General features: G+C 36.3%; 1 protein-coding gene across 2 annotated transcripts in view; it reads left to right on the forward strand.

The window, feature by feature from the left end:
• UBE3D (ubiquitin protein ligase E3D) overlaps positions 1–27,160 on the forward strand; it is a 159,112-nt gene that overhangs the window by 69,339 nt on the left and 62,613 nt on the right. For both annotated transcript variants that reach the window (XM_047101326.1, XM_047101325.1), the window contains exon 9: positions 21,969–22,107. In XM_047101326.1, coding sequence (XP_046957282.1) covers positions 21,969–22,107 — 139 coding nt within the window. The remainder of the gene's footprint in view (positions 1–21,968; positions 22,108–27,160) is intronic.

Genomic DNA, 27,160 nt, shown 5'->3' on the forward strand with positions numbered 1-27,160 from the left:
TTTTAATTTTCAAAGTGATAGCTCTTTCTTATCAACAAAATTTGTCCTTTTTACCTTCTTATATAAATCTCCCTAAACCAAAATTTTGGGGGGAAGAAGATTTGCTTAAGCCATGGCAGCATAGCTCAGGAATCACCATCCATTCTTCATTTTATAGTTTAATTCATTTGTGAAAGCTAAATAAAGATTCTATTTAGATACTTCTAAAAGTGGTATGCTACCAAATTCACAGGATTATTATGAAAAACTACCTGATCCCTGCCTAACTCAGTGTATTAATGAATCAGTGCCAGGTATTTATTTGATAAGCTAGGAACACTGAGGTATTACTGGCAGATTAAATAGAATCCTACCTTCTTGGTATCACTGGGTTACGTGGAGATGTGTGATGGTTTTAAAATATGCCCACAAATTCTTTCTTCCTCCCTTTAAGAGGTAGAGCTTAATTCCCCTGGCTCTTGGGTGTGGGTTGGACCTAGTGAAACACTTCTAATGTATAGAACAAAGTGGATGTGACAAAGTGTAAATTCTGAGAGTAGGTCATAAAAGGCACAGTGGATTCCTTTTGGTTGTGTGTCTCACTCACTCTCAGGGGATCCAGCTGTCAGTATGCGGATACTGGGACCCCATCCCAGCCTTCAGATGACTGCAGCCCCTGCTGACATCTTGATTACAGCCCCATGAGAGAGCCTGAACCAGAGACACCTTGCTGAGTTGTTTCTAGATTCCTGTCCCACAGAAATTGTCAGATGATTGTTGTTTTAAGCTGCCCAATTTGGGGGTAGTTATTAGTAGCAGTAGATAACTAACTCAAAGAGATAAGACAGAAACCTGGAGTTCTTAGACATTTTGCCCTCACTTCCAGCACATTTCAGGGTGTCTGTGAATCCCATGAAATTGGATAAAAAATTATGTGTGGTGTATGTGCATTTTTGTGGCAAGTATTCAAAGCTTGCATTAGCTTCTAAACAGAGCCCTTAATCTCTGAAAGGCCACAAATCTGTTTTTATTCAGAGGAAATAGAGCAGTGAGGGCCAGAGAAGTAGAAAGGTTTCATTGTGGGAAACATCTCTTATATATACGTAATTGATGTGTATTTGCTGATGAAGACTGGAATGAATGGAGCTTTAAAAAGTGAAAACAACTAACATGGTCATGTGAGACAGTTCTCTTTCCAAAGTGTGCTTGATTGCTTTAGATCAGGGGTGGGCAAACTATAGCCAGCAGGACAAGTCCAGATGCACTCCTCACCCAACTCCTTTGCTTTTTGTAAATAAAACTTTATTGAAACAGCCACGCCCATTTGTATAAACATTGGTTATGGCTGCTTTTGCCCTACAGCAGCAGAGTTGAGTAGTTGTGACAGATGTCCGACAAGCCTAAAATACTTATTGTCTGACCCTTTCTGAAGAAGTTTGCTGACCTTTACTTTTCAATACTGAAATGAGGTTGGTGTTCTTGTGCCATAAAGTGGTAGCTAAAATGCATGTTTCTAACTGATGAGTGAATGTACTACATCAGCCTGTCTTACAGGTAAGTAATACATTAACATTGACTCTTCAAGCCCCATAGGAGTAATTACTGTTAAGGTCTGAGGAAGAAGTGGCTATCTGGGCAGTCTCCTGGAGAAATGAGATTTGTAGAACAGAGGGCATGGGTTAATGATGCTGGATCAGAGGTGAACACACCAGCGCCTTGAACTGCTAACAAGGCTCTTTAGCCATAAAGGGCATAAGTGGGAGAGGCCTGTGTAATTTGTTACTCTAAAGGAGCTCTTGCTTCTTCCTCTGTATTTGTCCAGATGACTTGATATGTTACTTTTCTACCCAAAGATTTCATAAACCTGATCTATAAATGGCACATACGTTATTTTGAAATAAGGTGCTTGAGGGTGAGATTTGGGTGTTTCCTTTTGAATTCTATTTTGTGTAGTGTTGTGAACTCTCTTGCCACTAAGAGTTATGAATTGATCCTTCCAGATAAAAGTGATATTCGCCTTAGTATTGGTCTTAATCCTGGAACTTCTGGTCTTCCATTTTGTTTTCTTGCAGTTAGTTTCCTGCCAACAGCTGGTTTTGCTTTATACTTTTGGTTCCAGTGTGCTAAGTGTTTATCTTTAAATATAGAAGACATTTCTCAATCTTTATGAATATCTAGTTTAGAAACTGTCAAGAAAGGAAATGACACATAGTAGATGACTCAGGGTTTTTATGCAATCATTTCGTCTTATTTCTGCTGGCTGTGTCTGCCCAGGTGCCCCTCCTTAAGCCCTGTATCCATTATATACTCCTGTAGACCTCTTGTGAACACTGGCTAATGTCCTCAGCAGGGAAGAGCAATTGCCCTAGTCGTGTATCTGTATTCAAGGCTCATTGTTGAACAGTTCTGTCTATATTGCTGGTTATGTCAGTGAAAGTATTTGTTTTCTCACATCTCATACTTCAGTGAGGGGGCCAGTCTCTCAGAGCACTTTAGCTAATTTCCTAAGAGTTTTGATCAAATTTATAATCTAATCAGTCTAATCTATATAATCTAATCACCTTTTTTATGAACTGTTTTGCATTTATAGAAAAGTTAGAGAATAATAAATCCCCATTTTCTTCCTTGTCTTTAATAAACCTTACCATATTACCATATTTGTGATAGATTGATAGATACATACATAGATAGGTAGATAATTTTTAAAAATAAGACGTTAAAACAGTTGAAGCTTCTATCCACTGAATCCATCCCCTTTTGTCCTTCCCCAGAAGAAATGTGGTATTTGAAATTTGGTGTTTTTCATTGCCATGCATACTTTTACTATGTGTATTTTTATACTTTTGCTAAATATAAACATTAAGATTATATGCTATGAATTTACATGTTTTTATTTTATTTTATTTTTTTTTAATTTTTTTTTCAACCTTTTTATTTATTTTTGGGACTAAGAGAGACAGAGCATGAACGGGGGAGGGGCAGAGAGAGAGGGAGACACAGAATCGGAAACAGGCTCCAGGCTCCGAGCCATCAGCCCAGAGCCTGACGCGGGGCTCGAACTCACGGACCGCGAGATCGTGACCTGGCTGAAGTCGGACGCTTAACCGACTGCGCCACCCAGGCGCCCCTGAATTTACATGTTTTTAAATGCCAGGTAGATGGTATCATGTTGTATTTACTTTTTCTCAACTTGCTTTTTTCACTTGAGGTTTTTTTAAAGGTTTTTTTCATGTTGATACTTGTAGTTCATTCATTTATTTTAATTGCTGTAAATATTCCTTTATCAGAGTATACCACAACTTATTTATTGATTAACCTTTCAGTGGACATTTACGTTATTTTCAATTTTTTCCATTACAGATAATGTAGTAATTTGCATTCTTATTCATCTCTCTGTTAGTTTGTGTGAACTTTTCTTTACAGTAAGAAATGCAGTGACTGGGTCTCAGAGTCCATCTTCCATATTATTAGATAATTCCAGATACCTATCCAAAGTAGCTAGACAGATTTATACCTGCACCAGCATTAGAAGCATTCCAGTTGCTTCACATCATGGTCAACACTTTTTAACTTGGCAATTTGATATTTTGTTATTATAAATAGTATTTTTCTAATTATTATGTGATTCACTTAAGCAGTGGCTGTATTTTTAAACTTAAAAATGTTAACTCTTTCATGCTGTGTTGGAGATAGTAACTTCTGCAATTAGGCAAGAAAAAGCAATTTTGGCATAAGAATTGTAAGAGAAGAAATAAAACTATTTAAGGGTGATATGATTATATATCAGGAAAACCCAAAAGTATCAAGAAAACTGCTATAAGCAGTAAGGTAATTTCAGTAAGGTATCTTATTAAATTACAAATTATGTAAAGGTTATTGTTTTTTTAATATACAATCAGAAATCACTTAGAATGTATTATGGAAGGGAATAGTCCATTTACAATAGAAAAAGAAAGAATAGGGGCGCCTGGGTGGCGCAGTCGGTTAAGCGTCCAACTTCAGCCAGGTCACGATCTCGCGGTCCGTGAGTTCGAGCCCCGCGTCAGGCTCTGGGCTGATGGCTCAGAGCCTGGAGCCTGTTTCCGATCCTGTGTCTCCCTTTCTCTCTGCCCCTCCCCCGTTCATGCTCTGTCTCTCTCTGTCCCAAAAATAAATAAACGTTGAAAAAAAAAATTTAAAAAGAAAAAGAAAGAATACATTGACTTAATAAGAAATGGTCAAAACCTGTATGAAGAAAATTATAAAACATTCTTAAAAGAGACTTCAAGAGCTATCTAAAACAAATGGAAATACATACCATATTCTTGGATAAGAAGGTTAAATATCATTGAAATGTCAGTCATTTCTAAATTAATGTGTAACCCAATAAAATAAAACTCAATAAAATACTGTCGGATTTTGTTTTGTTTTCAGCTAGACAGTTTGATTATAAAGTTCATTTGGTCATTTGGAAACAATAATAGTTAGGAAAACCCTGAAATATAGAAGAAATCATGGGAGGGACTAGCCCTACCAGATACTAAAGCATATTATTAAGCTACTGGAATTAAAATAGTATGGTACTAACCCATGAATAGATAGACCATTGGAATTCAGTAGAAATAGAGCTGATCTCATGTAGAAATAGAATGTATAATAAAGGTGGTCTCACAAGTTAGTGTGGAAATGTAGACTTTATAATAGTGTTGGGATAATAGGATACGCACACAAGGAAAAACTAAGGTTTCAATCTTCCCATAACACACTAGAACACATTCTAAGTGGATCAGAGGTTTTAAAAAAGGGAACCACATAAGTACAAAAAGAAAATAGGGGTGAATTCTTTCATCACCTTAGAGTGAGAAAAATTTTTCTATGTCTTAAAATCTAAAAGCAGTAAGGAGAGAGTGATGAATTTGAGTACATAAAAATAAAATACTTTTGTTCTACCAAAAAACAAGAATAACTATGAAAACTCTGTAAATTCAACCACAGACAAAGCCTGATAAACCTCATGTATGAAAATCTACAGAGGAAAAAAGCTAACAACCCTGTAGAAAAATGGACTACAGATATGCACAGATAGTTCATAGGAAAAGAAATTCAGAGAAGTCTTAAACGCAGGAAAAGATGTACAATCTCACTGTTAATAAAAGAAGTGCAAAATAAAACATTGTATTAGATTTTATTGACAAAAATCCAGAAGATTGACGACATACTCTTCTGATGAAACTGTGCAGAAATGGGAAGTCTGGTACAATACTGGGAACACAAAATGATACAATCCTTCTAGAAGGGAATGTGGTAAAATTACAAGTGCACTTACCTTTTGATGAAGCTGTCTCACTTCTGGAATTTATTTCAAAGGCACATTGGCCAAAAATGAGAGGATGAACACGCACACAATACTGTTCAGTTTAGTAGTACAGGTATTTGCATTGTCAGTAACATGAGTGAATGAATGAATGAAACAAAGAAACAACTCAAATGTCCATCAGTGGGGACTAGTTAAATTTTGAGGCATTCTTGCAATTAAGAACCATACAATTGTAGAAAGTAATGACAAATACTGGGGAGCCTGGGTAACTCCCGTCAGTTAAGCGTCTGACTCTTGATTTCGGCTCAGGTCATGATCTTAACAGTTTTGTGACATCAAGCCCTGCGTCAGACTCTCTGCTCACAGTGTGGAGCCTGCTTGAGAGTCTCCCTCTCTCTCTGCCCCTTCCCTGCTCGCTCTCTCTCTCAAAATAAATAAACTTGAAAAAAATTTCTAAAAAAAAATTAATGACAATATTGTGGCAAAGTTAAGAAAAATATGTCAAGAAAGAAAAATTTTTGATGAAGAAATGTACTTAGTGTGGGGCGCCTGGGTGGCTCAGTTGGTTAAGCGTCTGACTTCAGCTCAGGTCATAATCTCATGGCTTGTGAGTTCAAGCCCCACATCAGGCTTTGTGCTGACTGCTTAGAGCCTGGAGACTGCTTTGGATTCTGTGTCTCTGTCTGTCTCTGCCCCTTCCCTGCTCATTCTCTCTCTTTCTCTCCCTCCCTCTCTCTGTCTCTTTCTCTGTCAAAAATAAGTAAACAATGGGGCGCCTGGGTGGCGCAGTCGGTTAAGCGTCCGACTTCAGCCAGGTCACGATCTCGCGGTCTGTGAGTTCGAGCCCCGCGTCAGGCTCTGGGCTGATGGCTCAGAGCCTGGAGCCTGTTTCCGATTCTGTGTCTCCTTCTCTCTCTGCCCCTCCCCCGTTCATGCTCTGTCTCTCTCTGTCCCAAAAATAAATAAACGTTGAAAAAAAAAATTAAAAAAAAAAATAAGTAAACATTAAAACAATTAAGAAATGTATATAGTGTGTAATTGTTTATTCAAGAATGGTTAGAATACGAATATATTTGCTTGTATTTAAAAAACCAAAGGATAAAACATAAAATTTAAATGGCATATAAAAAGAGGAAATGTAGAGATGAATAGAACAAAAATAGAAATTAGACTTTTAAAAATTTACCTGATTTTATCAATCTGTCTTTGGGACAGGTATATATTTTACTTAGTTATAAGGCAGAATACAATTTTTAAAAGCCATCCCTAAAAATCTAAAGGAAATTTAAAAAGAATGCAAGGGGCACTTGGGTGGTTCAGTTGGTTAAGCATCCGACTCTTGGTTTCAGTTTAGGTCAGGATCTCACAGTTTGTTGTGGGTTTGAGCCCCGCATTGGGCTTCTGCGCTGACAATGCAGAGCCTGCTTGAGATTCGCTCTCTCTGCTCCTCCCCTGCTGTGCCCTATCTCTCTCTCTCTCTCTCTCTCTCAAAATAAACATTTAAAAAAAAACAAAGAATGTAAGTGCATATATAGTTGGTAGTATAAATGCATAAAGAGAAAGTGCTCCAGGAGACTAAAACATAGTAATTGGGCTGTACATCTTTCTTGGGATAAATCCTAATGATCAAAACAAACAAACAAACAAACACTAAAAACAAAAAAAACCTTTAAAAAAAATCTTAAAATCTCTTCAGTAATCATACTATTGGTCATAATGTGGTAATGATACTGAGACTATTGTATGAGCATCTTAGGATGAATCAAACAAGTAATGAAAACTAGGAGTTTGAGGATGGGAAAAGGATTGCAAGATTGTTGAGGTTAAGTAAAACTGTAGTCCTGGGTTTGAAATAGAATATTAAAACAAAACATGATTTGTTTTAATCTTAAAAAAGAATAGTTTTTAGCTTTCTTCACTGAAAAAGGCCTAAAAACATTTGACTAACCCAGTGACAATGCATTTGACCACTCAGCGGTCTGCAAACCCAAACCAATTGTTTGGTTTCTAAATGCCATTTCCCACTAACAGCAAGAAGGATTCCATCCAGAAGTGGGTGATTGCAGGTCTGTACAAGCAGAGTACAAGAAGAACTTGTAATATCTTGTTCTAACCAAGGATAAGTTGTCAAATATTATCAGTCATATCAAAAAGACTCAGGACACAACTTGAATATCCTGCCCCCCCGCTAGGTAAGGATGGGTTGATTTGAGTATCGGTAAGGAAATAATAATAATAAATATGTTTAGATCCCTAAGTTCTTAAACTACTAAAAATAATCAAAGAAATGTCATTTGTTATTACCATTTAAAGATGCTAGTGAGCCATCTCATTATTTTGAAAACTAGATGATAAAGGGGGAAAATCGAGCATTTATCCTGCCTTCTTTTTTTTAAAAAAAATTTTTTTTTCAACGTTTATTTATTTTTGGGACAGAGAGAGACAGAGCATGAACGGGGGAGGGGCAGAGAGAAAGGGAGACACAGAATCGGAAACAGGCTCCAGGCTCTGAGCCATCAGCCCGGGGCTCGAACTCCCGGACCGCGAGATCGTGACCTGGCTGAAGTCGGACGCTTAACCGACTGCGCCACCCAGGCGCCTCCCTGCCTTTCTTTTTTAAACCATACTTCAAATAAATGGTGATGAAGGGAAGTTTCTTTTTATAGAAACATTCCAGCTGATCAATCAAAAAGAAATCCTAGAATTGGGATATCACCATTTCCTGATCCATCATGAAATCATAGAACTTGGAAACATCACAATAAGAAAGACAAAGAGACTGGGGTTGATTATAGGTCTCTTGACAGAAGTATATAACCTTATCTATGAAGTAATCTTCCCCAATGTATCATATCTGATCATGTCTCTAGATCCAGCTCTCAGCTTGCAGGAAATTCAGAAGACAGGAACATATTAAATTATGCCATCACCTTGTAATTGGCAAAATTCAGACTGAGAAACACTACAAGACAAACAACCTGGTTTACAATGAAAAATTAGCAAAGGGGGGGAAAAAGACAAACAGAAGGAGAATCTATGGAACTTAAATGGATCTCAATTTAAACAAACTGAAAAAAAAAGTTTTAAAATAGTTGAGGACATGTGAATATTTGATGATATTGAAGAGTTACTGTTAATTTTTTTTTGGTAGTATGATTATATTGTGGATATATTTTTTAAAAATTCAGAGTACAATTGAAATATTTACAGATAACATGATAGTATTTGTAGAATTTGCTTTTTTAAAAATTCACGGGTTGAGGGTACTTGGTGGGGAATACAGCTGAAACAAGATTAGCCATGAGTTGATACTATTGAAATTGGGTGATGGGGATATGGGTGTTTATTATGCTATTCTCTTTACTTTTGTGTATCTTTCAAATTTTTGACAAAACACTTTTTAAAATTTATGTTAAATGATTTTCATTGAGAAACAGGTAGTTTATTATAGGTTTCTGCTTCTTTGCTTATCAGTCCATCCTTCTATAAAACAATTAAATGAAGGAAATCTTCATCTTATTGTGGTGTTTTTGCAGCAATACTTGATAAAATGAACTGAAAGTCAGTTCTCCATTAACTAGATCTAGAATATACACTACTACTTTATTCCCCTTGAAAAATAAGACTAAAATAATTATTTAAAAATATCCTGTTATGCCTTGGAAAACCATTAATAGGCCTTTACAAAGCGAAAAAAGGCTCTTCTCGCTTTACAAATGGGTATGTTCTAAAGTTTCTTTCCTAGAACTAGAACAATGTTCCTCATAGAATTGTGTTACAAATGTCAAATAAATTTCCAAGCTAATCCACAAAAATCCATAACATAGTGTAATATAATTTACAAAGCTGGCAGATTACTAAGCATTTATAACAGGCAAAAATTAAATAATTTTTTCCAGGAAAGTCCTTTCTTAATTGAATTCTGAACTCCAAAGGATGAGTGACTTTCCCATATCTTTTTAGGGGTTAGTCTTGTTATACTCCTGGGTCATTTAGTTGCCATATGCTTTGAATTCTGGAAGCAAAGAACAGTGACATTCTCATTATTGTGATTTGGACTTCTCCTATTCATAAATTAAATACTTGAAAGAACAGAGATTATCTGCATATGAATGATATTAGCAATAAAAACCTGCTTTTTATGGTTTTGTTCATATATTCTCATTTGATATTCCCAAGAAACATTTGAGGGTCAAAGGGCAAATATTATTACCCCCCGTTTTACAGCTAAAAAGACTGAGGTTAAAGAGTATAATGGAAAACACTTGGAATCAGAGGTACTGATCTGAGTCTTGGTTCTTTAGTGACACCATCTGCATGTTATTTAATCTCTTGAACTTAAGTTTGCTTCTCTGTAAAATGGGTCTAATGAAACCCCATTTTACACTGTTCTTGTGAAGACTGAATGAACTGATACATGTAAAAAGTTCATAACATATAAGATCCTATACACCAATGAAGATTATGGTAGGGCTTTTTTAATAAATGGTCATAAAATGGAATGTTTAGGAAATGGGGAATATTTCCAGTTAGAGGAAATGGGGAATGTTTAGCTTAAAGAAAAATCAGGAGAAAGTGTTCGATGTTGTCAGATATTTTCTGAAAGGCTCAGATTCTGAAGAGTAGATTTCACTCCCATTTAAAGTACTGCTTTGCAATGAGTGTCCCTGTTACTCGAGTTTTTCAATAAAGACCATATAATCACATGTTAGTAATATTGCAGAGGGGCTTAATTCCTCTCAAGTCCATTATTGCTCTAAAGTTCTATCATTGAAATCTACCAAATTTTCAGAGTTGGGTAAAGACTCCTCGTCAGTGATTCCAAGTCCTGCAAAGCACTAATGATGATTGTCCTTTAATGGGACAAAATGGCAGAAAATGATCTATAAGCTGATTTAAGTTCACTTAGCAAATATTAATTAGGCACTTACTATATTGCAAGATGATGTGCTGTGTACTGAGACAGTTTTAAAGAGCCATCTCTAGTGTTTTATTGTTTGAACATTTAAGATTCTGTTCTGTTTTCAATCATCCTCTCACCTTTTAAATATACTGTGTCCGTCTTGATCTTCCCAGGTCCTGTGAGGAATATGATGAAATGTTAACATTGCCCACTACTTATGTTCTTGTTATTCCAACTGATTTAGTTTCCAATTTTGTTGGAACTTTCCTGCATGGACTTTAATTCTCCAGAGTAGAGTCAAGATGTGTTGAAATGACCTCCTAAAAAAAGAAAGGGAAAATAGATCACCTGGTACAAAATATGTTTTTGCATCCTAGGCTCTGAGGATAAAATATGTGGTTAGATGAGTAATGTATAAGAACCTTAATGCTATTTAAACATACGGATGAGTGCATTGTGTGTATTTTGTGTATTTAAAATTGAGATTTTTGTTTGAACAGTGTCTTTCATTTGGTGTACTTCATGGTGATTTATCATAATAGACTGCTTTAAATCATCAGAAATAGCAAGACATATGAATTTCAACAATAACTTCCCCAAGGCTAGAGAAGTCAGCAGGAGCTCAAACTGCTAGGTAGACATTTTCTTTTTTCAAACTCATATGCAAGTGTAAAACTTTTATGAGGCTGCTTTAACGAGGTCCTTTGGGATTTAAGGTTATTTATCTAAGCTCTTATTAAAAATGAAAACTTTTCTATGTTTAGCCCTGTAAAGCAAAACTGATCTTAACAATACTGTAAGCTGGAAGAATGGATACTGTTGTGCAGACTGACTCAAAAACAAAGTTAGGAAACTTTGGGTCTAGTGTGGCACTGGCTTTATGGTAATGGGATAGTGAGAGCAGAGCCAGTATTTCAAAGTCTCCTTTAATTAAAAAAAATTAGCTTTACTGTGCTGGTAATTTAGGGTTTGACATGACATATCAAAATGACTTCCATCCCGGAAGCCCTGTTTCTCAGAGCACTCCAGTGTCTCCCTTGGAGTCGAGTTGCCCCAGGACAGTGTTGCCTGGCACAAGGTCTGTGAGCACCTTTTCATTTACAGTATCTGCACTTGCTGTAGTGTATCTTTGACTTCCACCCTCCCCCGCTGAGAAGTGGGGCATGGAGGAGAGGTTGTTTCTAAGATTAATGTGCCAGAATCACTCTGTACATAACCTAGTGGAAGAGCTGGAGCTGCTGCAGGAAAAAATTTGTAATCTTGAAACGTGTTCAGCGTCTTTGTAGGTTTGTTCTGGTTTGATGAGTCCGGGTCCTGCAGTAAGTCTGTTCTTAGACCCTGGGAGCCAGGATTTTAAATTATCTGTAATGCAGTATAATTTAAAGGAGTGAGGACATTATGAGGGGACAGCGAGCACATGTTACAAAATCAGGGTCAAGATCTTTTGCAGACTTTGTTTATCAGAGTCCATTTAGTCTGGGTATGTCCAGGCCAGCTGGCAGAAATTTTAAGATAAGAAGGTGGTGGAAAAATGGATGAATGCCTGGATAGAAAGGTTGAGTAGAGAGATGGACAAAGTATATACTCATTATTGCATTATTGATAATATAAATTATTGGTGAAAAGGTTTCTCTGCTAGAGAGTATTAAACAATTGAACAGACATATCTGAATGAGATCGTGGTGACAAGTCCAGAATTTTGAAGACATTTATAAACTGACCAAAAATTTAGCCCGAGAGCACTTAAAAAATTTTTTTAATGGTCCTTACTTCAACAGTTAATTAAGTCATTGGAAATAATATATCACTTAGTGGAGTCTAGGGACTCCTCAGTTACCGTCTCTGTTTCATAGGAAGTAAAAATACTTCTTCTGAGACAATAGAGAGAAGAGTAAGAGTGTAAAGCACACAGATGAGATTTCTAAGGAGGGAAGTACAGAACACCAGCTGGTAATTATGGTTTAGAGTATGAAGGAGACAAAGGGCAAACACCAAGAGAGATGATGATGGCAGAAATATTGGCTGATGGTCAGAGATAGAGGCAATACAAGTATAAAACTTTAAACAGATAGGAAATGTCAACATTAACTTAAGTTTAGGAATTTCTATTCTGAAAGAATCTCATAGCCATTGGAAATGGAAGAAGACTGTATGTACACTTGGTTTTACCTCTTCAGCTGGAGCAGCTGTTTCAACAGTTGAGTTGCTAGGCACAGTCAGGAATAGAATATCTTAATTTTGGAGAAACCCAACTGTTAAAACAGCTGTTTGGTCTGATTAGTAGACTTAAGCTGGCTCTGCTGAGGTTGCAAGACCTAATGGGATCATAGCACCAGGCAGATTGGCTATTATTATGATTTTATTGGACATAACAAAAATATGAATAGATGCTAGGTTGAATGCTAGGTTGGACAGGACTCTCCAAAGATGTCATATTCCCTGGTTTGTTTTGGCAAAGTGGTAAGGCAAATAATGTGGTCTTTTACCTTGTTTCAGATTCATGGAAATTATCTGAAATAATTATGCCTCATAGTCTTTGGATGCTAACTTTTTTCCTAGCATTAAAAACAACAAAACAACAACAACAACAACAACAAAGAAAGGTCCCTAGTGCTATTAACATCTCTTTATTTAGTCTCTTAATAACAGATAATATGCCTGTTCAACTCACTTCAAGTAGTCAGTCACTAGTATTGTTTATTTCCTATTCTTTGTGGTCTAAGAATCCTGTTCATAGTAACCACCAAGTTTGTCAACTTGTAGGCAATGCATTTTTAACATCTAGAAGAACTGTGAGTGATGCTCACAATGATAAAAATCTTGAATTCCAAATGTACCGTCTCAAGCACCTTTTTTCATGGAAAAGACTCCCCATTAGGTTAGTTTCAGGTAAATGAAAGATTTAAAGTACTTGTTGAGGTGATTTGATTATTTCTTGCTTGAAAGACGAATTTTATTTGATATAAATACATATTTTAAACATTCCAAAATAGATTTCATTTTCTCTATTTTCAAAATGAAAATAGCTTTGCTTTTTATATAATCACAAATATAGTCATATTCACTGTAAACATTTAAAACAATATAGGAAAATATAGTGAAAGAGAGCAAGCAGAACGCTTATACTCTCAGTCTTCACAGAAAACTGCTGTTAACATTTTGGCATTCTTCCTCGCATACATCTCATGTACATCTACATAAAGATACAGATAGGAAATTTAATTTTACATAAATTAATTTTAGCTGTATGTGTTTTTTATTTTGCTTTTTTGTTTTTAGTTTCAAAATTTTATTTAAATTCCAGTTAACATATAGTGTAATGATAGTTTCAGGTGTAGAGTTTAGTGATTAGTCGCTTATGTACAGTATACAGTGCTCATCACAGCAAGTGCCCTGCTTAATCCCCATCACCCATTTAGCCTGCCCCCCACCCACTTTCCCTCCAGCAACCCTCCATGTGTACTCTTAGTTACAAGTCTGTTTTATGGTTTGCCTCTGTGTCTTAGGTTCATTTGCTTCTTAAATTCTTCATATGGTGAAATCATATGGTATTTGTCTTCCTCTAATGGATTTATTTTGCTTAGCATAATAGTCTCTAGCTCCATCCACATTGTTGCAAATGGCAAGAATTCATTCTTTTTTATGGCTGAGTAATATTCCATTGTATATATATCTCACATCTTCTTTATCCTTTCCTCAATCACTGGACATTTGGGCTCTTTCCATAATTTGGCTATTGTTGATAATGCTGCTATAAACATCAGGGTTTATTTTATTTTTCTAAAAAAACCTTATCAGGGCACCTGGGTGGCTCAGTCAGTTAAGCATCCAACTTCAGCTTAGGTCATGATCTCACGATTCTTGGGTTCAAGCCCTGCATCAGGCTCTGTGCTGACAGCTCAGAGCCTGGAGCCTGCTTCCAATTCTGTGTTTCCCTCTCTGTCTCTGCTCCTCCCCCACTCGCACTGTTTCTCTCTCTCTCTCTCTCTCTCTCTCTCTCTCTCTCAAAAATAAATAAACATTAAAAAAACTTATCAAAATTGTGTGACTATCTTTCTATGTCAGTATAGATCTACAATTAAAGTCTTGATTGGGGGGAGGGGTGTCATACTTTGAAGCAGTGACTTACTGTTGCTAGTTTCTAAAACTCAATGTTGTAAGTAAATCAGAAAGCAGAATTGAAGGTAATTCTTAGGTGTTATAAGAGATGAACTCAACTATGGAAGGTATAATTTTGCTGCTTTCACTGAAAAATATATGTGTTTATTTTTATAACTAAAGCAAATGTATATGTTTTGAATGTTTATATTAACAACTAACTAAAAATGTTTTGGTTATAAATGAAGTATTTTTTTTGTTATTTGTTTTTTTTTACTTTTTTAATGTTTGTGTATTTTTGAGAGAGAGGGAGGGAGAGATTGTGAGTGGGGAGGGGCAGAGAGAGAGGGAGACAGAATCTGAAGCAGGCTCCAGGTTCTGAGCTGTCAGCACAGAGCCCAATGCAGGGCTTGAACACATGAACCGCGAGATCATGTCCTTAGCTGAAGTCGGACGCTTAACCAACTGAGCCCCCCAGGTGCCCCAAGTATTTTGTTATTTTAAAACAAAAATTGGGGCACCTGGGGGGCTCAGTTGGTTGGGTGACTGACTTCAGCTCAGGTCATGATCTCTCTGTTGGTGAGTTCGGCCCCACATCAGACTCTGCTATCAGCACAGATCCTGCCCCACATCATCTCTCTCCCTCTGTCTCTGCTCCTCCCCTGCTTGTTCTCTCTCTCTCAAAATAAATAAATAAACATTTAAAATAAATAAAATTAAAAATTAAATAAGCTTTTTTTTTTTAGTTAAGAAACACTGCTTTGCTTTTTCCTATTTTCTAGGCTAAAAAAATACAAGCTTTCCTCACTTTAGCATTCATAAATAATTTCTCATTATTATGAATTGGTTCAGAAGATGAAAATATTTTTTATATTCACACTATGATGTATTGCTGTTGAAAAAAATGGGACAGGTTAGCTTTTCTAGCTCTTCTAGCACTGGTAAATTTGGGTGCTTAACTACCTTTAACCAGTTTCTGAGAACAACTTCAAAATTTTTGTAGAATACTAATTTCTTGAGTATCCCATATTTAACACTTCCCCTCCTTCCTACTCCGTTTATACACACATACACTGTATAGGGAGGATTAGACACATTTGAAGTGTGAAGTTTTTTTATACCTTGGTTTCAAACATTGAGAAGCCATAGCGAAGCCAGCTACCAGAGAGAGCTCATTTCAAGTGTGTGATGGCAAGGAAAGAGAATATTATGTATTTAATACTTTAAAAAAAATCATGGCCTTTGGAGGTTTCAATGAAATTCCTCTTAGGTTCCAAAAGCTTCCATTTAATAATATTTGATTCTGCCTTGGAAAAATTAGTCAAATATTTCCCTCTTTAACTTAAGACACTTCTAGGGAATACATCTTAACTCACAAAACTTTTGAATAAAACTTTGGAGCATACTTACCAGTTTCTGAAATCCTATCTTTTTAGGGCTAGTGGATAAATAATAGACATTAAATTTAGGAGACTTTCTGGCCTGACCTGGTAGAGTTTTTTGTTTATATTATTAAGGTATGGAAGAATCAGATTGTTACAGGGAAATTGAATTTAAGTTGATAGAAATTAATTTTCTCTATGCAAGATTACTTGGAAATTGATTTTCTTACCTTCCCTCAAATGGGTGTGGCCAGTTATGCTCTCACTCTACCAGAGTTATGTTGACGTGTGTTTCACAAAAGGTCTGAAGTCTTCAACATGAGGACATTTTCTCAAATCTAGGATGCTTGCATAGAGAACATGAGTAGCAGGTTAGTGATCTTGGCATTGAGTTCTCATCTCTCCTCATGGAGGGACACAATTTTAGTCATCGGGATTTGTCTTTTAATGGATCAGACAGAGCTAATTGTGACTTCGGGTTATGCAGTTTAGCTTATCGTAATTGCTAAAATACCAAGATTGGCCAGGCCTAATTCATCTGAACTGTTACACCATTGCCAATTGCCCTTCTGTGCAGTGTATGGATTTCCAGGAGAAGACCATCTGAGAGTGGACTTAGGAAGAGGTGTAGACAGAAGCCAGGGACACTGAAGATGACAGTGTCCATAAAAGCAGGGGAGAGTAGGGTTAGATATGGTGCAGACCACCAGGATACATCCCTTTCTGAAGCCACGGGCTGATAGAGCTCCAGTAGATCATCTCTCTCATTTCTGTTGAGACCAAACATAGTTTCACCATACATGTCAACACAGTCACTGCCAATCCTTTTGAATTGAAAAATGAAGAAAACCTCTATGTTTTATTAGGCCTAGGAAATAATGAAAGAAGTCTTACATTTTTGCTTTGTACTTTATGCGTCACAAACACTTTTCCATCCACATTGGCAAAGGACTTAAACTGTGGGACAGAGTGGGCAGTGTTGATTAATGTAAGTGTTGGCTGAGTTGGCCCCCTGATGGGACAGGGAACCTAGTGGTTGCCAGTGTGAGGCTTACTTATGAGAATGTTATTAGAGTGGACCTAATTTATTACATCCCAACCCTCATATGTTGACTTCCAGTTACTCAGTAAAGTAATTAAAGGATTGGAAGTGCATTTCTCAGCCTCACTTTCAATTGCCATTCTCTGGTAATGGAATGGGGTAAAAATGTGAGCCAGGAGACCTCTTCAAAAACTCTTTGAAAACTTTTCGTAAATGGTTATGTTTATTAATATGCTAACATAAATATTATGATACATAGTTTAAGATGGAACTGCTTTTAATATTTTATAAAAAGTGGTAAATTAGAAATCAGACTTTAAAAGCAAGAGGTCTAGGAGCACCTGGGTGGCTCAGTCGGTTAAGCATCCGATTTCGGCTCAGGTCATGATCTCGCTATGCATGTTCGAGCCCCACTTTGGGCTCTGTGCTGACAGCTCAGAGCCTGGAGGTGGCTTCAGATTCAGTGTCTCCCTCTCTCTGCCCCTCCCCTGCTCGTGCTCTTTCTCTCTCTCTCAAAAATAAATAAACATTAAAAAAATAATCTAAAATCAAGAGTTCTTTCTCTGAGATCCATGTATCTTGAAAACATGCTAAGTAAAAGAAGTCAGAAAAAAGGTCACATAATGTATGATTCCATTAATATGAAAGGAGGACATGATTGGGCTTAGGGAATTGGGTGGTCTGAGAAATATTTTTAATTTTATTTTTTTAAAGTTTTTATTTATTTATTTTGAGAGAGAGAGAGAGAGAGAGAGAGAGCGCCCCTAGGGGAAGGACAGAGAGGGACAGAAAGAATCCTGAGAAGGCACTATCCGTATAGACCCTGATGCACAGGGCTTGATCTCAGGAACCATGAGATCATGACCTGAGTGGAAACCAAGAGTTGGATACTTAACTGAGCCACTCAGGTGCTCCAGGAGCCCTTTAGTTTAAAGAGAATTGAAAAACAGTTTGAACACTTGTGACTAAAAACTCGATTTTTTCCTGTAGTTTTCAGAGAAGATACTGTAATTTCAAAGAAGTGCTGCTCATGACTTACTGAACCTTACTTTGAAATTTATAAGCAGTAGAACTTTTCAGGTTCTATTTTTATGAATTAGTTCTTTTAAAATATTTAAATATACTGGAATTAATATGGTTTGCTATCATACATAAACAGTACATTTAGTTGTTTCTGAATTTTGTGTTCTTGACAGTATAAGAATTTATAAAATTTTGATTCCCTGTCCAAATCATGTATTAAGTAGCTGTATGTTTATAATGATTCTAGCACTAAGTTGTGGTCCTTTGTTTGTTTTGGTATTTCGAGAGTTTGAATTGATGAACTTGTCATTGTTGTAGCTTTGGAATTGAATTTTAAAAGTACACAGATATAAACAGTGTTATACTTTAACATCATTAATAGGCTCTTTGCTTTCCTGATAGGTCCTTCTAGGACTGAAGAGTCCAAATCAACTACTAAAATATGAGAAAAATGAAATTTAAGTTAAATATTTTCTTCTTGAGCTCTCTTATATGCTCTTATTTTTTTCTTCTCTATGCAGTATGTTGGACTCATTTGAAATGTCTTAAATTTTGGTAGAGTTGTTTAATCCTGTCTGTTTGTCATTTTCATGTATTACATTAAAACAACCTCTGATTTTTAGTAAATTGTATCACCTTTCTGTTCTCCCAAGTTCTTTTCTTGGTATCGATTGGTGTTTGATTCATTCTCAATTTCACTATTTTTGTTAGAAGTGATGGAGAGTGACTTTTCCCCCCCTTTTCATTGCCTCTTTAAAAATAGATAGGCCATCATTGCTTCTCTAGGGAATTTTGTCAAGGCAAAGATTGATAAATAAGGATGGTGTGTCCTCTGCCTGCATTTTGGTCTCTTCAACTCGGGTCGCCTAGTTGACAGCTCTGGTGTCTTAGGAAAGCTTCTCCTCTCTCACCACTTTAAAAATCACCAAAATAGGTTTTAAGTAATGTTAAGTTTGTTCTCTTTGAATTATCTTTTTTGTTGGTTTTATAGTGGAAGTTTACTGATTTAGGTCTAATAGTCCAGGTGTTTTTGCAGGAAATAATCCAAATTCTGGATTATTATAATCTTGTGTTTCTTAAAATGTTTATATCGTTAACAGAACTTTCTACTGATATTTGAGCCTTTGGTAGATAGTATCAAGTATCACTTTTGGCCTAATTAATACATGCCTTTAATTTTCATAACGAGTTTAGTGATTGTTTTAAGATAAATTGAATTTTAAGTATGCCGAGACCATTTCTCCATCTTTCCTTCCTGCTCTCTTTATTTCTTTCTTCCTAAATCAAAAACAAACCAAACCAAAAACAATATAAAAACATTAGCTGAAGTTTTGGGAGAAAGTTACCCATAGTTCTAACTTTCCAAAACAACTGTAATCATTTTTTCATGTATTACTTTCTGTCTTTGTCCACATATATGGTTGTTTTGTGTGATTAATATGTAGTTAAGATTATAGAGAACATTTATAAATCTTAACAATAAAAAGGTGAATCCTGGGGCTAATGAATATATGCTCTGGGAAAAGGAAGCATAAATGGATAAATGTTTAGGATAAACAAAAGGATAAATTTTAGGAATTTGAGCCATCCTAGGTCCAGCTGTCTTATCTAATTTTCAAAAATAAGGTGGTTCTAATTATTAAGAAATGAGGTATTCTAAGAAAGCTAAAATTTGCTCCATCATTTACCCTTGGGCTTTTCAATTTGTTTTTTAGAAGTACCTAGTACTTCTAGGTATAAAAGAGAATGCAATTTAGTTGGAGAGGATCATGCTTGATCTTTTCCATCACTTATCATGTGATCCAGATAGTACTTTGTACCTTCATGAGCTTTAATAAGGAGAAAAATTGTTAAATCACAGAATACTTAAAGGATTAGATTAAAAATGCCAATGTTGGATTCACATGCCATGCAAATATTTGTAATTACATAGAGACATGAATAATTAACGTTTATAACTGTATCTTTTTTTGTGTAACTGTGGATATCATTAATGTGATGAATGTATTTTGTGTAAGTTTTGGTGGTTTGATACATAGTGTAGGTTGTGTGTGAACTCCAGGATCTCATGAGGAAACTGGACTTTTCCAGGAGTACGTGTCCCAGATCACTCACTGGTCAGTGACAAGGCAGTGCTAGTGTATTTTAATTTCTATTTGAGTGCCATTTTTCATCAACTACACCATAGCCACATAGCAGCATGTTGACACCTTTGAGCAGAAGTTAAGCATTCCTTTCTCTGCACCAGAAATCACATCAACATCATGACATTAGTTGGTTTCCTTTTATAAGAATAACACTTGGAAAATAAATTAAATTATTGAACATACAAATGTAAGTGAGGTGTATTTTATTACAGCCAATAAAAGGTTAATACCTGGGAGTGTCTGAGGAAAAACAACTAATCTAATCTTCCATACTGGGTAACAAAAGTTAGAGGAATCCACAGAGTATGCTTGCTTATGACTGATCTAGAATGAATCACAGATGCAGACACAGCCCAAATAAGAATACAGGTAGGGTGGTGGTATGGTAGTAGGATACAAATAATGGTATTAGGCATGTAGTTCTTGTAGAGGAAGCAAGAGGATGTCTCTAAGGAAATGATACTTAAGTGGGTTTTGCAGGATGAACAGAAGTTCAGCAGGTAGCCTGCAGCCTTCCAGGCCCAGAAAACTGCACGAGCATGGTGTGGTTAGTGTATGCAGTTCAGAGAACGGAAATGGTTTGTGGAGGGCATAAGAAAGGTGGTAGAGAGAATGAGTTTAGAGCCACTGCACTGGTCCTACATTTGGCTTTTACCAAAGACAGCAAGATTTTTGTTTCCACGCCAGAGAAATGTTGAAAATGTTGTATAATTAATGAAAGGAGAAAGAATAACATAACCAATCAATATAAAATAATGGAGAAGTGTTTTTAAAACACAGAGAAGACAATCACATGTGGCCTTGCTGAAAAGGGACTATTTTGAGGGAAAGTGGGCAGTGTCCTATTCCAGTCTGACTAGTAGGCAAATGCTTCAGAGAGTTAATTTCCCAACCCACATCAGAAATGTATTAGCACAGGTAACCTGATTGATGACACAGCTAAACTATCTGCTATGACTCATCATATAAATGTTAAAATCCATTATGCCCTCAACCACTGATGCTCTTTGACATTCTAGAATTCATCACTGACTGGGTTAAAGGTAGCTTTACAGAAAGAAGTTTATATAAATAGAATATATATATATACATATACATATATACACACACATATATATGTATATGTATATATATACACATACATACATATACACACACACATATATATTTCTTTTTAAAAAATTAGGACAGTGTTAAGAGACATGTTGATAGGGGCACAGACAGGAAATACTCAAGTAAATAAAAGATTTGACAGCATAAGACACATCCTATTCTTATTACATTGTTTTCCCATAATGATTATCTGAGTTTCCATTTTAAGTACTATATGGGAAGCCAGGAAATCAGGATTCTAGACATAGCCATATCATCTTCTAAACATGTATCTCATCCCAGAGAAGTCTCTTTACTTTTCTAGCCTTCACTTTCCTCATTTCTTGAATGAAAGAATTTTCTAGTAGGTTCAACAGGATGTAGCAGAGATGTTTCATAGGCTACTTTGAAAGATGAAGGGAGCCTCCTGCCAACCTTACCCCCTCCAACAGAGCAGCTTTGCTTTTATTTATATTGTAAATGGAGCTTTTACAAGATTTTTTGATAAAAGTATTACATCACTTTTTAAAGGTTTGAAAATCAGCTAACTAGAAACTTCATAGGGCATATCCAGCTCAGAAACAATTTGCACATCCTTAGAAGGAGGATAGCAACAGTTCTATTTCGTAGGTATCGGAGGGTTGAACAAGATGTTACATGGAGAAGAGGGCACAGAATATAGGAAGCATTCGATATGTTAGCTATTATCCATTCCCCACCCCAAATAGGTCCCTTACAAATAAGACTGCATTTCATGTCTTATTTGTACTCTTTGAGTATGAAATGTTGACTCGAAAAAATTGCCTAACCCATCTGTTTTGTATCAAAAACACTATAAAAATGTCTTGGACATTTACTTTGTGAATATTTACTATAGCCATTTTATTTCTGTTTTTTTGTGCATTGCATCTTCTTCCACGTTTGAAAGTCGTCTTCTTTCCATCAGGTTTTTGAAATAATTATGACCAGATGGAATTGTGAAATTATACGTATCAATGTGTTTCAGGCTTTCCAGTGCATGGGAAAGTGACATCAGCATCCACACTCTAACCCTGCCCTCTGCAACCTGCTTAGAGCTGCTGCTGATATTATCCAGGAACAACGCCACGCTACCTCCATCGCTTCGCTATATGAATTCCTTTCAGGTAGGAACAGCTCCTTTACCCTGGTATGATTTTTCAGTTTCACTTGTGAATTGTTTTTTGAGGATCTTGTGTTTCATAGGAGATAGCTCGCAGAACCCAGAGTTCCAGATGATAATAATAATAAGCACAATAAGCTCAGAACTGATTATGTAATTGTCCAGTAGTGGCAGAACCCATATCTGTCTAACCCCAGAGTTTGTTCTCTTAACCTCCACCTCTCCTGCCTCTGAGAAAAATGGCAAACATCTGACAAAGACACTGTGAATGCGTTTTCCTTTTCCTAGCTTTGCCCTAGAACAAAGATTTTCAACCATTATGAGTAGCTTTGCTACTCTTAGCTTGCAACCAAATCGCCAAATAGATGTTTAAGTTAAGCTGATGGTGTTCTACCCACTTCTGGCACCTTTTCCCTCTCTGCCAGGTTCTTCCCTCATCACTTTGACCCTCCTCTGGATTTTTATCAGGACATGGTCACAGTAAGACAAACAGGACAGAACAGCATATGTGGTCTGATCAACAGGAAGACCTCCTTCCTAGTAGGCAGCTAATTGTCAATGAGGTGGCAAATGAGAGTTAAGATGTTAACTATTTGCTTAAGTTTATGATCCCGTAGCTACTGAATGTAACATTGAACTTATCTATGACTCTTGACAATGGAAAAATACTCATAAGCTCTCTGAGGCTTGTGAGACGGCCACATGCATTGCTGAGAAATGAGTCAACATGGGTTGGCTCTACCTCTGAAGTATTGTGGCTGTATCCTAAGATAACTTCAGGATCAGTGTATATTGCTTGATATACCTCTGTGGTAAAACAAGATGTGGATTTTCCTATGAAGTATACCTCAGGAAATTGTTTGTAAAAATTGCTCCAAGGGAATGCTTCCAAACTCATTTTACAAGGCCAGCATCCCCCTGATACTAAAACCAGACAAGAATGCCACTAGAAAAGAAAATTATCGGTCAATAATCCTGATGAACATAGATTCAGAAGTCCTTAACAAAATATTAGCAAACCACATTCAACATACATTAAAAGGATCATACACCATGACCAGATGGCATTTATTCCAGGGTTGCAAGGATGGTTCAGCATCTGCAAATCACTGTTAATACACCACATTAACAAAATGAGGGATAAAAATTATATGATCATTCAATAGATTTAGAAAAAGCATTTGACAAAATTCAACATCCATTTATGATAAAAACTCTCAATAAAGTGTGTATAGAGGGAACATATCTCAAGATAATAAAGGCCATAATATGACAAGCACACAGCTAACATTATACTCAATGATAAGATAAGAAATAAGATAGTGATGCTCACTGTCCCCTCCCCGCCCACCCACTATGTTCAACATAGAATTGGAAGTCCTAGCCAAAGCAGTTAGGCAAGAGAAAGAAATAAGAAGGATCCAAATTAGAAAGGGAAAGAAGTAAAACTATTTGCAGAAGATGTATCACATAGAGAAAATCCTAAAGAGTCTACCAAAAACTGGAAGAATTAGTTGCAGGATACAAAATCACTATACAAAAATCTGTTGTGTATCTATATACTGATAACAAACTATCAGAGGAATTAAGAAAACAATCCCATTTCCAATTGCATCAAAAAGAATAAAATACCTAGGAATAAATTTAGTCAAGGTAAAGGACCTATACACTGAAAGCTATAAGACATTAATGAAAGTAATTGAAAAAGAAATAAGTGAGCAGATATTTTGTGCTCATGATTGGGAAGAATTGATATTAAAATATCCATACCACCCAGTGCAACCTACACATTCAATACAACCCCTGTCAAAATTCCAATGACATTTTTCACAGAACTAGACAAAGAATTCTTAAATTTATGTGGAACCACAAAAGACCCTGAATAGCCAAAGTAATCTTGACAAATAAGAACAAAGCTAGAAGTATTATACTTCTGATTTTAAACTATATTACAAAGTTATAGTAATCAAAACAGACACATAGATCAGTGGAACAGGAGAGAGAGTCCAGCAATAACCCATGTATATATGATCAATTAATTTATGACAGAGAAGCCAAAAATATACAATGGGAAAGTCTCTTCAATGAATGAAATGTAATATGGGGACAGTCTCTTGAGTGAATGTTGGGAGAACTGGACAGCCACAGCAAAAGAATGAAACTGGACCATCTCAAAACTTAACTCAAAATGGATTAAACACTTGAATGTAAGGCCTGAAACCATAAAACTCCTAGAAGAAAACATAGGCAGTAAGTTCCTTGACATTGGTCTTTGTGATGGATGGTTTGTCTTTTTTTTTTTTGAGAGAGAGTGAATGTGAGCAGAGGAGGGGCAGAGGGAGAGGGATAGAGAGAATCTTAACCAGGTTCAACACCCAGCATGGACACAGGACTCAGTCTCACAACCATGAGATCATGACCTGATCTGAAATCAGGAGTCAGATGCCCAACTGACTGAGCCACCCAGGCACCCCAGTGATGATTTTTTCATCTGACACCAAAAGCAAAAATAAACAAGGGGATCTACATTAAACTGAAATGCTTCTGCACTGTAAAGGAAACCATTAACAAAATGAAAAGGTAACCTAACTAAATGGGAGAAAATATTTGCAAATCATAGATCGGTTAATATCCAAAATATATAAATAATTCATACAACTCAGTAGCAAAAAAACCCACTCTAATTAAGAAATGGGCAAAAAGTCTGAACAGACATGTTTCCACAGAAGTCATACAGATGGCCAACAGGTACATGAAAAGATGCTCAGCATCAAAAGTCTTCAATCAATTTCATATTAAAAAAATAAAAATAAATTAAAATTAAAATAAAAAAGTAACTTCAAAAGTCTTCAGAGAAATGCAAATTGAAACTACAATGAGCTATCATCTCACACCTGTTAGGATGGCTATCATCAAAAATATAAGAAAGAACCAAGTGTTGGCAAGGAGGTGGAGAAAAGGGAACCGTTATGCACTGTTGGTGGAATTGTATATTGGTGTAGCCACTGTGGAAAACGGAAACCTGTTGGCCAAAAATTTAAAAACAGAACTACCGTATGATCCAGCAATTCCACTATGGGGTGTTGATCCAAAGACAATGAAAACATTAACTCAAAAAGATATATGCATCCCCATGTTCATTGCAGCATTATTTACAATAGCCAAGATATGGAAACAAACTAAAGGTCCATCTGTGGATGAGTGGATAAAGAAGTTGTGGGGTATATATGCAATTCAACCATTAAAAAAGAACACAACTCTATTGTTTGTGACAACACGGATGGACCTAGAGGGGATTATGCTAAGTGAGATAGAGATAGACAAATACCATATGATTTCATTTATATGTGGATTCTAAAAGACAAAACCCAAACCAAAGATAACCAAGCTCGTGGGTACAGAGAGGGCAGACTGGGTGGAGGTGATCAAAAGGTACAAAGTTCCAGGTATAAAATAGGTAAGTCCTGGGGATATAGTATACAGTGTAGTGACTATAGTTAATAATACTATATTGCATATTTGAAAGATGCTAACAGATTAGATCTTAAAAGTTCTCATCACAAGAAAAAAAATTTTTTGTAACTGGGATGGTGATGGATGTTAACTAGACTTATTGTGATGATCATTTTGCAATGTATATAAATACGAAATCATGTATTACACCTGAAACTAATATAATGTTACATGTCAATTAAACCTCAATTAAAAGTATTTTTTAAATAACTGCTCCATTCTAATTCACAACCATATTCTTCTTGTAATCTGTTATGTTTGATTTTCCTCAATACCAATTCATATTTTGGCCTTGGTGTACCTGTTTTATTAATCAGTACTTGATTCAGCCTCAACCGTGAACTGACCTTTGAGAACATCTTCTTCTGTAGGAGAGGGAACTGAGATTCAGAAAGATGGAGTGAGTTGGCCAGGGAAATCCTACCATGTTAGGGACAGAGCTGGACTCACCAGGCTTGTGCCCCAGTAACTCCGCCTGCACCTAAATGCAGAACTTGCTGAAGTCCTGGGATGTGGAATGTGTGTGATTTATAGATGGAGGCACCTTAGTTTACAGTATTTCTTTTAAGTTTTGCTCATTGGATCGAACATTGAATAACATAAAAGTTTGTGTTTGCCCACAAACATTTATGGAGGGAGATACAAGAAACTGAATAGTGGTTATCTTTGGGAAGCGAGGTTAGAAGACAGTTACTATTTATTTCACTTTCTCATGTACTGTTTGAAATGTTTATATGATGGGTGAGTGGGGATCAAGAGAGATGACTTCTAACTTTGAGGGTTTTACAGCCTTTGGGGGAGAGAGAACAATCATCCATGTGTGATAGAAATTGGGGATAATTTTATTACAAAGTAGCCTTAACTCAAGCCTTAAAGAGACTGAAGGTAAAAGAATAATTTAAACTGGCTATGGGAAAATTGAGAGGAGGCCCAATCTGTATTCTCCATGAGAACAGAGGAGGTCTTAATCCCTTCAGGGATCTTAACTCAGGCTCAGGTAGACACATGGGCATGAAAGCCATGCTTGCTCTCATGGCGTGAGTGCCTCCTCATAGCAGCTTAACCACAGGAGCTCTGTTACTGAATATCCCTCTCTACTAGTGATTATACTTCCTCTGCTTTCAGTCTGTTTGCTGAATATTATTAATCAGGAACACAGACACTTTCCCAGTTTCCAAGGTTCAGAGAAACTTGGCACAAGTTCATGAACAATGTCTGCTAAAGCGATGTAGTCCCTGCTGCTACCCCTGGAAATATGCATTCTTATCAGGAACATACCAGGAATCGACTTCCTCATGCAGGTCTTCACTGCAAGATAAAGGATCAGTGAAGAAGGGGAGGATGTCTGTCAGGATTAGAAAGAGATGCTCTGCTTTTTCATCTTTGTAACACCTACTTAATCATTTATTACAATGGCAAGGAACAGGGCTGCTAATTTTGCCCATATTTGGGATTTACTCTTTCAGTTGGAAATTCACTGTAACACACATCTTTTAAAGTGCTGTACTGGCAAGAGCTATAAAATAGTAGAATGACACTTGTTA

The sequence above is a fragment of the Lynx rufus genome, unplaced genomic scaffold, assembly GCF_022079265.1.
Source record: "Lynx rufus isolate CCGP_SWC_20201006 ecotype Redwood Valley unplaced genomic scaffold, mLynRuf1.p SCAF_6, whole genome shotgun sequence".
Classification (NCBI taxonomy): domain Eukaryota; kingdom Metazoa; phylum Chordata; class Mammalia; order Carnivora; family Felidae; genus Lynx; species Lynx rufus.